We start from the raw sequence: 13,752 nt of genomic DNA, 5'->3' as shown, positions 1-13,752 counted from the left end.
ACAGCTCTTGCTTTACCTCCGTGGAACTAACTTTATTGCGGTGTGGTTGTATTTAGCACTTTTTAAAACAAAAAACAAAAAAACAAGATGTGCCTGACTGCCAAGAAAATGCTAAGGGTCATTCATGTACTAACTCTCATGAGTTCCGAATGTACCCTCTTCCCAAAAAAGGATTTATTTACTTCAGTGTGTCGTATGTTATTAAAAGACTAAAAATAAATAATAACACATGAAACTGAGATAGAAGCTGTGACCTTAGCTGTGCAGTAGTCAGAGAAATATTTAAGCAATAAAGCAATAAAGGTTTGACTTATGACTGATTCCATCAGATAGGATGTCTGTGAGTCTGTCCAAAAAAAAAAAAAAAAAAAAAAAAGGGTCAAGAAAGCTCATCATAAATCAGAATATATGCCCATGTATAGATTCTGCTTGGTGTGCATGAACAACTTCTATAAAAGCCAAGAGGATAGACCAGAAGAGATGCAGAAGACCTCAGAAGAACCTCCATCCAGTGGTAAGAGTGGATGACTGTGACTGAAAGGCATTTTATCATCATCACCTATGCATTTGTACTTAAAGTAATTGTATTTTTATTTACATTAATACATTTTAATGAATTTATTTATTTTTTTTCTTTTCAATTCAAGGGTAGTGAGAATTTCATCGGGTCTCAAGGACAAAAAGCAAGTGAGTTTGATTCAGTGTGTGGATTAGGGTAGAGGAAAACAGTTATAGTCTGTATCATAGATGAAAACTGGTAAAGCATGCTGCTTTTTAAAAAAAACTTGTGTAATTTATTTACAAAGAAATATGTTTAAATGTATTAGTAAGATGAATTTAAGGACTTGGTTGCATTAACCATTTATTTACTGTATTTTTAGGGGCCAAGCATAAACACCTATTGTATTTTATTGCGTTATTATATTCTGTTTTTCTTCTTCCACTTTTGAGTCTATAAGAGCCCATAGAACCGCTTGTGGGAAAGTTTATATAAATTTAGCACAAACATAGAGGACAGTCTGAACATGAAACACTGCAAATGTGGAGATTTGCAATCATGCTAATAAGTTTAAAACTGTAAGAAACAACAAAACTCATGCTGAATCGACTGCTCCCTATGACCTATGAGAAATTTCTGTCATGATATACTGTATACATGTATGTCAACTAATGTGCATATAAGTATAAGTGGCCATAACTCTTAAACTGAATGAAATATTTTCACCAAATTTGACACATTTCTTTTGAAACAGAAAAAGAATGATGATGGTATAATAGAGCAAAACATGAAATTGGCTCTAACTACAGAACTGTTGGTCTGATTAAATTCAAGTAAATTCAAAATAGTTATGCAATGTTGTTATCATAATCCATGATGGCATTTGCATAAATATAGAAAGGTCTAAATATCATCATAAAATATTAAATCATTATGAAAAAAAAAACTTTGACAGTAATTTCTTAATTTTTGTCAGTAAATCTTATGCATCCACTGAGAAAAAAAAAACAAAAACTCGAGTACACTTATCTACAGTGGAGAAAAACTTCTCTCTTTAGAGAGAAGTATTATTTTTCCTCTTTTTACCCAAAATAGGGTATTGTGAGCATTAGTGAGTACACACATGTAATTTAATGTCTGTTTCATTCATACTCGTAGCCGGAGGATGCTCGAGTAGAAAGATCACTAGTGAGACTCATAATCGACAGTGAGAATCTCTGTATTGAACTGAAACTTCGTATATACCACAATTCATATTGTACTGTGTGCTGTCCCCCGACAACATCAATTTCATCACCACAAAGACATATTCAGTTGACATTTTTGCCTTTAATGGGCCCCTTACCTGCTTCTTGATTGCTATCTAAATGTTTATCTGGTATTGTTTTATGTGTCTGGATTCATGTGTAAGCCTAAACTTAGGAATATGTCTCTTTCCTAACACAATTCATGTGTTTCATTTCATGAGTCTTGCCTTTATTGTTACATGGAATATAAAAGATAAAATTATCTTTTCTCTCTTTAGTAAGCCGCCACCATGAGTACGGACGCGGAGATGGCCGCGTATGGCAAGGCTGCCATTTACCTTCGTAAGCCTGAGAGGGAGAGAATCGAGGCTCAGAGCAAACCATTTGATGCCAAGACTGCCTGCTATGTGGCTGATGTCAAAGAGTTGTACCTCAAGGGAACAATTAAGAGCAAAGATGGTGGCAAAGTCACAGTTGAATTGCTTGACACTAAGGAGGTGAGTTATATAGATGCTCATTAAATTATTATTACATTGTTTTCTTTTATATCTAATATCTAATTTATCAAATTTATAGGAGAGAGTTGCTAAGGAAGAAGATGTCTACCCAATGAATCCTCCCAAGTATGACAAGATTGAGGACATGGCCATGATGACCCATCTCAATGAAGCCTCTGTGCTGTATAACCTCAAAGAGCGTTATGCTGCATGGATGATCTACGTAGGTTCTGAAACAACATAAAACAGGATTTAAGTTCATTTTGTCTGTGTTGTTGCAATCTGACCACTTCTCTACTCATTTCAGACCTACTCTGGGCTCTTCTGCGCAACTGTGAACCCCTACAAGATGCTCCCGGTGTATGATCCAGAAGTGGTGACTGCTTACAGAGGCAAAAAGCGTATGGAGGCCCCACCCCACATCTTCTCTGTCTCTGACAACGCCTATCAGTTTATGCAAACTGGTAAGACATTATGGAATTGAATTGTATAGAATTCTTTAAGGTGAATTAGCTTTTAATATAAGAAGTATTTACTGGATATTTTACAAATTACAATCAACAGATAGAGAAAACCAGTCTGTCCTGATTACGTAAGTATTTTCATTTAATCTCAGACCATGACAAAAAATTAATTGAAAAATTAAAAATTAAAATTGAAAGTACAATGTAGATGGCAAATCTTTATGGAGATATTTACAAAATAGAATTTAGAAATGAACTTCTGAATATACTTTGAAAAGTCTACATGTCTTTTAATCTTCTGTTTTCTAATCTCTCATAAACCAGTGGAGAATCCGGTGCTGGAAAGACTGTGAACACCAAACGTGTCATCCAGTACTTTGCCACAGTTGCAGTATCAGGTGGTGAAAAGAAGAAAGAGGGTAAAATAAAGGTACTGTATAAGATACAAAACTATGTCATATATTTTTTTTTGAAAGATGTTAATTTACACAAACTATATGATATGTGAAATGCAGTCTTTAGACATGAAATATTAAATAACTGAAAACCCTTCAAACAACACAGGGCTCTCTTGAGGACCAGATCATTGCTGCCAACCCTCTGCTTGAGGCTTATGGTAATGCCAAGACTGTGAGAAATGACAACTCCTCTCGTTTTGTAAGTTAACCACTTTTTATTTACAGTACAGATGGTCAGTTGTGTTCAGTTTTTTCTATACAAAGTTTAGAGTTTTCTGTAAAGAGATTGTTATTATTTATGTATTATGCCATTTTGTTTTAAACAGGGTAAATTTATCAGAATTCACTTCGGTACAACTGGAAAACTGGCTAGTGCTGACATTGAGACATGTAGGTGGACACGATTTCATTGATAAGTCCTGCACATTTGTCTTTGTCACTCTTCAGATGATTGTTACTCAAGTACATTCTCTTAACAGATCTGCTGGAGAAGTCTAGAGTGTCATTCCAGCTTCCAGATGAGAGAGGCTACCACATCTTCTACCAGATGATGACCAACCATAAGCCTGAGCTGATTGGTAGGTGCACATATTTCATTCAATGTTTCAATGCCAGATAATATTGTAAGATACTCTTTTAAAATCTGTGTATTTTACAGAAATGACGCTCCTCACCACCAACCCCTATGACTTCCCCATGTGCAGTCAGGGTCAGATCACAGTGGCCAGCATTGATGATAAAGTGGAGCTGGATGCTACTGATGTGAGTCATTGCTGTTTGAATATTGAATTATTCTATATAAATATTGCAAATCAAATCTCATTCTTCTCTGTAATTTACAGGATGCTATTGACATTCTGGGTTTCACTAACGAGGAGAAAATGGGCATCTACAAGTTCACTGGAGCTGTGCTTCATCATGGTAACATGAAGTTTAAACAGAAGCAGCGTGAGGAGCAGGCTGAGCCTGACGGCACAGAGGGTGAGACTTGTGTGCTTTTTGCAATATATCTTGAGACCAGTCTTAGTGCTTCTGTTTTATCCTGTGCTTTAAAATAGTAACAGCTGCATCGACTGTGCGTAAAATGTTTAGTGTCCATATAAATTAGAAGTGTGCTTTGCTGTGCATATCAATACATCTAAAAATAAAAGTACCTGGTGCCTGAATTATTATAATTTTACACATACACAAAAGACTCTTTAAAATAAATTGTCTTAGCTTTACAATGTATTTAACAGAGGCTGACAAAATCGCCTACCTTCTGGGTTTGAACTCTGCTGAAATGCTAAAGGGTTTGTGCTACCCCAGAGTCAAGGTCGGAAATGAGTTTGTGACCAAAGGTCAGACCGTGCAACAGGTATAGTAACATTTCCAGCATGTCCATGTGTTCAATCAAACATTCTGGCTAATTATTGCAGAAGCAGAATTAAATATCTATTCTTCAGGTGTACAACTCTGTCAGCGCCTTGGGCAAATCTATCTATGAGAGGATGTTCTTGTGGATGGTCATTCGTATCAACCAGATGTTGGACACAAAACAACAAAGAAATTTCTACATTGGCGTGCTGGATATTGCTGGCTTTGAGATCTTTGATGTAAGAATTTATTTTATTTTATGTCACATTGAATCATATTCAGAAGTCAGTAAATGTTTCTGTTATTTTTTCCTCCAGTACAACAGCATGGAGCAGCTGTGCATCAACTTCACCAATGAGAAACTGCAACAGTTTTTCAACCACCACATGTTTGTGCTGGAACAAGAGGAGTACAAGAAGGAGGGCATTGTTTGGGAGTTCATTGACTTCGGCATGGACTTGGCTTCTTGCATTGAGCTCATTGAGAAGGTTTTTAATGGTTTATGAATTTATTCAATGCCACTGTCTATTCTCAAAATGTCATATTTTTTTTTTGTAATAAACAACATTCTTTTATAAACAGCCCATGGGTATCTTCTCCATCCTTGAAGAGGAGTGCATGTTCCCCAAGGCTTCAGACACTTCCTTCAAGAACAAGCTGTATGATCAGCATCTTGGCAAAAACAATGCTTTCCAGAAACCAAAGCCTGCCAAAGGCAAGGCCGAAGCCCACTTCTCCCTGGTTCACTACGCTGGAACTGTGGACTACAACATCACTGGCTGGTTGGACAAGAACAAGGATCCACTGAATGAGTCTGTTCTGCAGCTGTACCAGAAGTCTTCTAACAAACTGCTGGCTTCTCTCTACCCAGCTGTTGTTGAAGGTAAAGAAAAAAAAACAACAACAACAACAACAACAAATTAACCAAACTTTTTTTCTTGTTTTTGCATTTATACATGTTGCTTTATATTTGCATATCAATAGATACTACTAAAAAGGGTGGCAAGAAGAAGGGTGGATCCATGCAGACTGTGTCCTCCCAATTCAGGGTATGTATAAAGATGACATCACAGCAATATTGCTGTACTTGAGGAAAAAAAACGAAATACAAAGCATGCCAACCCTTTTCATTTCTCCATAGGAGAACTTGGGCAAACTCATGACCAACTTGAGGAGCACTCACCCTCACTTTGTGCGCTGTCTGATTCCTAATGAGTCCAAGACTCCAGGTAAAGTATTAAAGACTTAAGATATACAAAGTTCTGCCATGAAACTCTAGATGGCACAGGCTAATAGGTCCTTTAAATCAACCTGCTTGTAATCACATCATTATCTATAGGGCACAGCTGATTGGTTCCTGCTGTATCAGTAGCCAATGAGCTTGTATGCTCAACCTTCAAAATGTTTTGGTGGCATTGCCTAGCAGCGCTTCAGAAACCCTCCACCTTCCCCAGCTCTCCCTGTATAGATCTGCTGGGGATAATTCATGTACGCTATATTGTACAGCAGCAGCATCTCTTACTTGCTCACAGCAGTGTGCCATGTTTGTATGGGCAGTAGCAAGTCACGTACTTGCTCTGCAGCAGCAATAACCTACAGCAGCAGCAATAAAAACATTAAGAGTTGTCATGACAGAAATTCTGGCACTCAATATATATGATGAAGTTAATTTACCAAGTTCATGGTGTAAACTGTTCGTTATAGGTCTCATGGAGAACTTCCTGGTTATCCACCAGCTGAGGTGTAACGGTGTACTGGAGGGTATCAGAATCTGCAGAAAGGGCTTCCCCAGCAGAATCCAATATGGTGACTTTAAGCAGAGGTAAATTAGACCACATGAAAATACCATTTCCTGTAGGAGTCTCCTAATTAAAAGACATGAAGTATTTTGATAATTTTTTTCACAGATACAAGGTGCTGAATGCTGGTGTTATCCCTGAAGGACAGTTTATGGATAACAAGAAGGCCAGTGAGAAACTCCTGGGATCCATCGACGTTCCTCATGATGAGTACAGATTTGGACACACAAAGGTTCATATTCAGCAGTGACCTTTCAAAGATTCTCTGATTATGATCATTTAGCCTATACAGATTAAATCAATATCTTTTGATTTTATGTTTTACATAAATGTAGGTGTTCTTCAAAGCTGGTCTTCTGGGTACTCTTGAGGAGATGCGTGATGAGAAACTGGCTACTCTGGTCACAATGACTCAGGCTCTCTGCCGTGGCTATGTGATGAGGAAGGAGTATGTGAAAATGACGGAGAGGAGGTGAGTATTGTCATGAGTAAAGGTGACATCAATGATAACTGTGTAAACAGTAAATAATGATAATTATGCCATTTGATGAATTATTCACAGGGAGTCCATTTACACTATCCAATACAACGTCCGCTCATTCATGAATGTCAAACACTGGCCATGGATGAAGGTTTACTACAAGATTAAGCCTATGCTGAAGAGTGCCGAGACTGAGAAGGAGCTGTCGGGCATGAAAGAGGACTTTATAAAATGCAAAGAGGCTTTGGCTAAGTCTGAAGCCAAAAAGAAGGAGCTTGAAGAGAAGATGGTATCACTGCTGCAAGAGAAAAATGATCTGCAGCTGCAAGTAGCATCTGTGAGTATTTTTAATTGAATTAACTGATTTTGGCTCCATTAAAATGAGCAATGTGGTTTCCAATCAAATAGCAATCTATTTTACTAACAGGAAACTGAGAATCTCTCAGATGCTGAGGAGAGGTGTGAGGGTCTGATCAAGAGCAAAATCCAGCTTGAAGCTAAACTCAAAGAGACAACTGAGAGGCTGGAGGATGAGGAAGAAATCAATGCTGAACTGACAGCCAAGAAGAGGAAACTGGAGGATGAGTGCTCTGAGCTGAAGAAAGACATTGATGACCTGGAGCTTACCTTGGCTAAAGTGGAGAAGGAGAAACATGCCACTGAGAATAAGGTTGGAGACTGAATTGGTTTAAGATTAGATTTAATCTCCGTCTTATATATTGATATAGAATATAAATTGTAAAATATAACCTCACTTGAAACTAAAAATCACACAGGTCAAGAACTTGACTGAGGAAATGACATCTCAGGATGAGAGCCTTGCCAAGCTTACGAAGGAGAAGAAAGCCCTCCAAGAGGCACATCAGCAGACACTGGATGATCTTCAGGCTGAGGAGGACAAAGTCAACACCCTGACCAAATCCAAGACAAAGCTTGAGCAGCAAGTTGATGATGTGAGTTGATTATGTGAATTAATTATATTTAATTACGTATTATTAACAAAGTTCAGGAGAAGCACGTTGCCTAATTAACCCGAGAGAAGCACATTCAGTTAATCAACTCAACGATAAGAGGTGTATATACAGCATACTTACCTCTGTTCATTAACAGTTTATCAGTATCCCTCCACCACCCCATCACCTCACTTCTAGATCTAACCATTCCTATCAGAACCGGGGGGAGTTCTCTAGGTTGGGGCCAAACTCCAAGCTCAGAGCCCTCCCATATTTTGTATATCATTTTCCTGTAGCTTGAGGGTTCCCTTGAACAAGAGAAGAAGCTCCGCATGGACCTGGAGAGAGCCAAGAGAAAGCTTGAAGGAGACCTGAAATTATCACAAGAGTCCGTCATGGACCTGGAGAATGACAAGCAGCAATCTGATGAGAAAATAAAAAAGTAATTAATATCTTTGTAGCATAAAATCTTTGAAAACATTGAAAACTTTTATTGTTGTGTTATTGTTATTGTTTTATTGTTTTTTTTTTGTTTTGTTTTTTTGTTTTTTTACAAACTACTTATTGTTGAACACCCACAGGAAAGACTTTGAAACAAGCCAGCTGCTTAGCAAGATAGAAGATGAACAGTCTCTGGGTGCTCAACTCCAGAAGAAGATCAAGGAGCTTCAGGTATTTTGAGATTTTAAACATTATGATCATTATGATCAAGTACATTATCACCCTAAATCTAATGAACTACTTTCCACCATAGGCTCGCATTGAGGAACTGGAGGAAGAGATCGAGGCTGAGCGTGCTGCTCGTGCCAAGGTTGAGAAGCAGAGAGCTGATCTCTCCAGGGAACTTGAGGAGATCAGTGAGAGGCTTGAGGAGGCTGGAGGAGCCAATTCTGCTCAGATTGAGATGAATAAGAAGCGTGAAGCTGAATTCCAGAAGCTGCGTCGTGACCTTGAAGAGTCCACCCTCCAGCATGAAGCTACAGCTGCTGCCCTACGCAAGAAGCAGGCAGACAGTGTGGCCGAACTGGGAGAGCAAATCGACAACCTGCAGCGTGTCAAGCAGAAGCTTGAGAAGGAGAAGAGTGAATACAAAATGGAGATTGATGATCTTTCCAGCAACATGGAAGCTGTTGCCAAAGCAAAGGTTGGGAAATATTCTGAAGAATATATGTGACCCGTGCTTGCAAAATGAGTCGAAATGCGCACAAGCTAATTACGAGCTACAGGCAAAACAACTGAAAAATTATGATTTTGGTCAAATTTGAGGTTTTTACAAAAAATTTATTTGTACGTTTTCTGAGAGGTGTACCTTCCTTAATCTTTCCTTTGTTTTAATAATCATGAAAAATTGCAGTTTTTCTTTGCTGGTTTCTTGATGACTGGTACTTCCCCTCAGCACAAGTTTGGCAACGTTGCAAAGTGAAGCATACTCTTGCGAAATGATCTTAGTTGCACTGACTGACAGATCCAAAGCATGAGCACAAAGATGCCTGTATTCACACAAACATTATCTCTTATGTCTTAAGTGAACGTTTGGTTAACTGTTGGGGAAAAACATCTGATGTGAAACATCATATTAGATCAGTGTTCAGAGAGTAGATCTTAATATATAGGCTGTTTGTCTCATTAATGTTAATCAAACAATTGTGGTATCATGGAAAAAAAGTTGAATATATATTTCACCAATAGATGTGGGTTTTGACTTGGTGTGTGCCAAATTTGGTGGTATTACCAGGGATTTTAAGGTATGCTTGCTAGGTGATTTTGTTTTGGAACCTTCAGAAAACTTTAACTAGATTTTTCTCAAAATTGACTTTGCTAACTCTATCGACTTCAAATAGGTGTAGCTACGTCCTTTTTTGTCTGTTTCCAACAAATCATACATCATACATTTTTGAAAATGTACTCAATATGACGCCAGCACGGGTCACATATAACAAGAAGTTTTTTTCAAATATCTAATGACTTTTGTATTTACAGGGCAATCTTGAGAAGATGTGCCGCACACTTGAGGACCAATTTAGTGAAATGAAGTCCAAGAATGACGAGAACAGTCGCCAGATAAATGATCTCAGTGCTCAAAGAGCAAGATTTCAAACTGAAAATGGTAACTAATGACAAATTGTGACCGATCATGAACAAATCAATATTATATCAAAAGTAATTAATGTCAATAATTAACAATGATCATAAAAAAATCAACAATAATAGTGTATTACTATTGTTCACCAGTGAATTTCTGACTGTGACAAAGTCTTATTAGAGGATTTTTTTTTTTTTTTTGACTGATAAAATCTTACATCCATTTGTTTTGAAATGAACTGATAGAGACATAGCACAATCTGACACAGTGAATTTGAAAATATACAGGTGAGTTTGGCCGTCAGCTGGAGGAGAAGGAAGCTCTAGTTTCTCAGCTCACCAGAGGCAAACAAGCTTTCACTCAGCAAATTGAGGAGCTTAAGAGGCATATTGAAGAGGAGGTTAAGGTAATACAGCATAATCAATACATACATATACTTGTACATTACTATAATGCAGAGATAGCTAATATTATGTGACTGATTATGTGATTTGTCTCCTAGGCTAAGAACGCACTGGCCCATGCTGTACAATCAGCTCGTCATGACTGTGACCTGCTCCGTGAGCAGTTTGAGGAAGAGCAGGAGGCAAAGGCTGAGCTGCAGCGGGGAATGTCAAAGGCCAACAGCGAGGTTGCTCAATGGAGAACCAAATATGAAACGGATGCCATTCAGCGCACAGAGGAGCTTGAAGAGTCCAAGTATGTATATTATTGAATAATATTCTCAATTCTCACACCTATATTATAGATTAGAATTTAGAATCATGTGTATTACTTAACAGGAAGAAGCTGGCTCAGCGTCTGCAAGAGGCAGAGGAACAAGTTGAGGCAGTGAACTCCAAATGTGCATCTCTGGAGAAGACCAAACAGAGACTCCAGGCTGAGGTGGAGGACCTCATGATTGATGTGGAGAGAGCCAATGGTTTGGCTGCTAACCTTGACAAGAAGCAGAAGAACTTTGACAAGGTAAACAATTTTAGTCATATGATATTCTCTTTGTAAAATATTGCTGGAATGGGCTTTGTTTCATTTTTTCTAAACAAACCTGAAATATCTCCACTAAAGGTCCTGGCAGAATGGAAGCAGAAATATGAGGAAGGTCAGGCAGAGCTGGAAGGTGCCCAGAAAGAGGCTCGTTCACTCAGTACTGAGCTGTTCAAGATGAAGAACTCCTATGAAGAAAGTCTGGATCAACTGGAGACCCTCAAGAGAGAGAACAAGAATCTGCAGCGTAAGAATGAAACCATTAAATTAGAGAGAGAGAAAAAAAAATAATTTTCTAATTCTCAGTGAGCATTAAAAAGTAAGCACATATGATTAATGAATGTTTATTATGATAAAGATTATATATTTTTTTCTTTCTATAGAGGAGATTTCAGATCTGACAGAGCAGTTAAGTGAGACTGGGAAAGGCATCCATGAGCTGGAAAAGGCCAAAAAGACAGTGGAGACTGAGAAGGCAGAGATTCAGACCGCCCTGGAGGAGGCTGAAGTAAGTATCTGAAGATCAATATGGAATTCTTGCTAGAACCATTATACTATGTTGTTAATATATATTTTCATTTTCACATTTAAATGCATTTTTTATATTTCATAGGGCACCCTGGAGCATGAGGAGTCCAAGATTCTTCGTGTCCAGCTTGAGCTAAATCAGGTCAAAAGTGAGATTGACAGGAAGCTTGCAGAGAAGGATGAGGAGATGGAACAGATCAAGAGGAACAGCCAGAGAGTCATTGAATCCATGCAGAGCACTCTGGACTCTGAAGTTAGGAGCAGGAATGATGCTCTGAGAATCAAGAAGAAGATGGAAGGAGACCTTAATGAGATGGAGATTCAGCTAAGCCATGCCAATCGCCAGGCTGCTGAGGCCCAAAAACAGCTCAGGAACGTTCAGGGACAACTCAAGGTATGTGACTTCTTTTTGACTTTGGGATGTATTAATATATATTTTTTTTATATATATAATCTAACATGTGTTATGTAAAGTCCAACAGAAAGCACATCAATAACTCATTGTAAAGCTTTTGTTGTGTTCAGGATGCCCAACTGCACCTTGATGATGCCCAGAGAGGACAGGAAGACATGAAAGAGCAGGTGGCCATGGTGGAGCGCAGAAACGCTCTGATGCAGTCTGAAATTGAGGAGCTGAGAGCTGCTCTAGAGCAGACAGAGAGAGGCCGCAAAGTGGCTGAACAAGAGCTGGTGGATATCAGCGAGCGTGTTGGCCTGCTGCATTCTCAGGTAAGTGCATATTATTTCCCTGAAATTAAGGAAATTGAGAGCATCATTCAAAATGTTCATACTGTTGCCTATCATTTTGTAGAATACAAGTCTCCTGAACACCAAGAAGAAGCTTGAGGCTGACCTTATTCATGTCCAGAGTGAAGTTGATGACACAGTACAGGAAGCCAGAAATGCAGAGGAGAAAGCCAAGAAGGCCATCACTGATGTGAGTAACAGTAGCTGACAAATGCCTCACCAAGACAAGTGTGTACTTAAAAAATGTGGAACTAATGAATTTCTGCATTCACACAAAAGGCTGCATTGATGGCAGAAGAGCTCAAGAAAGAGCAGGACACCAGTTCTCACCTTGAGAGGATGAAGAAGAATCTGGAGGTCAATGTGAAGGACCTGCAGCACCGTCTGGATGAGGCTGAGAATCTGGCCATGAAGGGAGGAAAGAAACAACTCCAGAAACTGGAGTCCAGAGTAAGCCTCTTTATATTTATGATGTGGGCAATGTGAAGTATGTTATATTGTGATAAATTATGAATGAATTGCTTGATTAAAAATAATCTCTACTATAGGTTCGTGAGCTTGAGACTGAAGTTGAAGCAGAGCAGAGACGTGGAGCTGATGCTGTTAAGGGTGTCCGCAAATATGAGAGGAGAGTGAAAGAGCTCACTTATCAGGTATGACTATATGCCTCATAAGTTTGTTCAGACAAAAGAGTTCGTATAATATTGTATGTACTGACAATAACTATTTTTTAGTAAAGGATCAAGACTTAATCTAGTAAATATGTGTATTTTTTGAAGACTGACGAGGACAAGAAGAACGTCGCCAGACTCCAGGATCTGGTTGACAAACTGCAGCTGAAGGTCAAAGCCTACAAGAGGCAGTCTGAAGAGGCGGTATGTAAAACCTAATAGAACATTTTGACACTGTAATTATTTATATTTGAATGCTAATTTGATGCTACATGAAATATTTATTTATTTAAAAAAAAAAAAATAAAAAAAAACTTTAGGAGGAGCAAGCCAATGGTTACCTGTCCAAGTTGAGGAAGGTGCAGCATGAGCTGGAAGAGGCTGAGGAGCGTGCTGACATTTCTGAGTCTCAGGTCAACAAGCTCAGAGTTAAGAGCCGTGATGCTGGAAAGGTAAGACTGGGTAGATGAGTTATTTCTTTATTAAAATTGTTCATCCAAATAAATAAACTACCTCTTAGCAGAAGTATAGTGGAACTATGATAATTTTGCTGATGTTACATGTCCTGTATGACATTTGCACATCTATATTATCTTCATTATGTAAAGTGGAGCACATTTTAGTTAATAAGGCTATTTGCCTCTTCTTTCTTTCCCAGGTCAAAGAAGAATGAATGAAGAAGAATCTTTAAAACGTGAAAGGAGCATTTACTGAAGTCATATAATATGAATGTTTAGTGTAAAAGTACCTTTCTTAATAAACCTGTATAATTCAGCAAATAAGTCTTTGTGAATTTTTTTTTTACAGCAAGATACACTTATTGTTCACATCATAAGAGTGCTGATTATCAAGAGTGTCTTTAATCCAAATTTGAACTCTTAAAGGTTCCATAAAAGTTAAAAAGAGTCCATAAAATGTAATACTCATCTTCACTGAATGCATTCACACAAACATTTCTGCTATAAAGTTTCCACACTGGATTGAT

At 38.2% G+C, this 13,752-nt stretch overlaps 1 protein-coding gene across 2 annotated transcripts; it reads left to right on the top strand.

The window, feature by feature from the left end:
• The first annotated feature begins 404 nt into the window (after positions 1–404).
• LOC137033540 (myosin heavy chain, fast skeletal muscle-like) lies at positions 405–13,545 on the top strand. 2 transcript variants are annotated; one of them, XM_067405464.1, is made up of 41 exons: positions 405–514; positions 648–687; positions 2,025–2,243; positions 2,323–2,466; positions 2,551–2,707; positions 2,808–2,835; positions 3,032–3,137; positions 3,272–3,364; positions 3,492–3,555; positions 3,645–3,743; positions 3,824–3,927; positions 4,008–4,146; positions 4,404–4,522; positions 4,611–4,760; positions 4,839–5,009; positions 5,104–5,404; positions 5,506–5,570; positions 5,663–5,750; positions 6,226–6,343; positions 6,429–6,552; positions 6,656–6,792; positions 6,883–7,138; positions 7,229–7,471; positions 7,578–7,754; positions 8,051–8,196; positions 8,336–8,426; positions 8,509–8,898; positions 9,735–9,861; positions 10,125–10,243; positions 10,340–10,536; positions 10,620–10,803; positions 10,903–11,068; positions 11,205–11,329; positions 11,435–11,743; positions 11,875–12,078; positions 12,161–12,286; positions 12,376–12,546; positions 12,645–12,749; positions 12,876–12,971; positions 13,088–13,219; positions 13,426–13,545. In XM_067405464.1, the coding sequence occupies exons 3-41, from the start codon at positions 2,037–2,039 to the stop codon at positions 13,438–13,440; spliced, it is 5,793 nt and encodes a 1,930-aa protein (XP_067261565.1). In that variant the 5' UTR covers positions 405–514; positions 648–687; positions 2,025–2,036; the 3' UTR covers positions 13,441–13,545. The 2 variants fall into 2 exon arrangements, with proteins under 2 accessions (XP_067261565.1, XP_067261564.1); XM_067405463.1 differs by having other exon boundaries at positions 4,611–5,009.
• Positions 13,546–13,752: the final 207 nt, after the last annotated feature.

Source organism: Chanodichthys erythropterus, chromosome 13 (genome assembly GCF_024489055.1).
Source record: "Chanodichthys erythropterus isolate Z2021 chromosome 13, ASM2448905v1, whole genome shotgun sequence".
Lineage (NCBI taxonomy): Eukaryota > Metazoa > Chordata > Actinopteri > Cypriniformes > Xenocyprididae > Chanodichthys > Chanodichthys erythropterus.
Note: the sequence above shows the minus strand (reverse complement) of the source record. Positions and strands in the feature narration are given on the sequence as shown.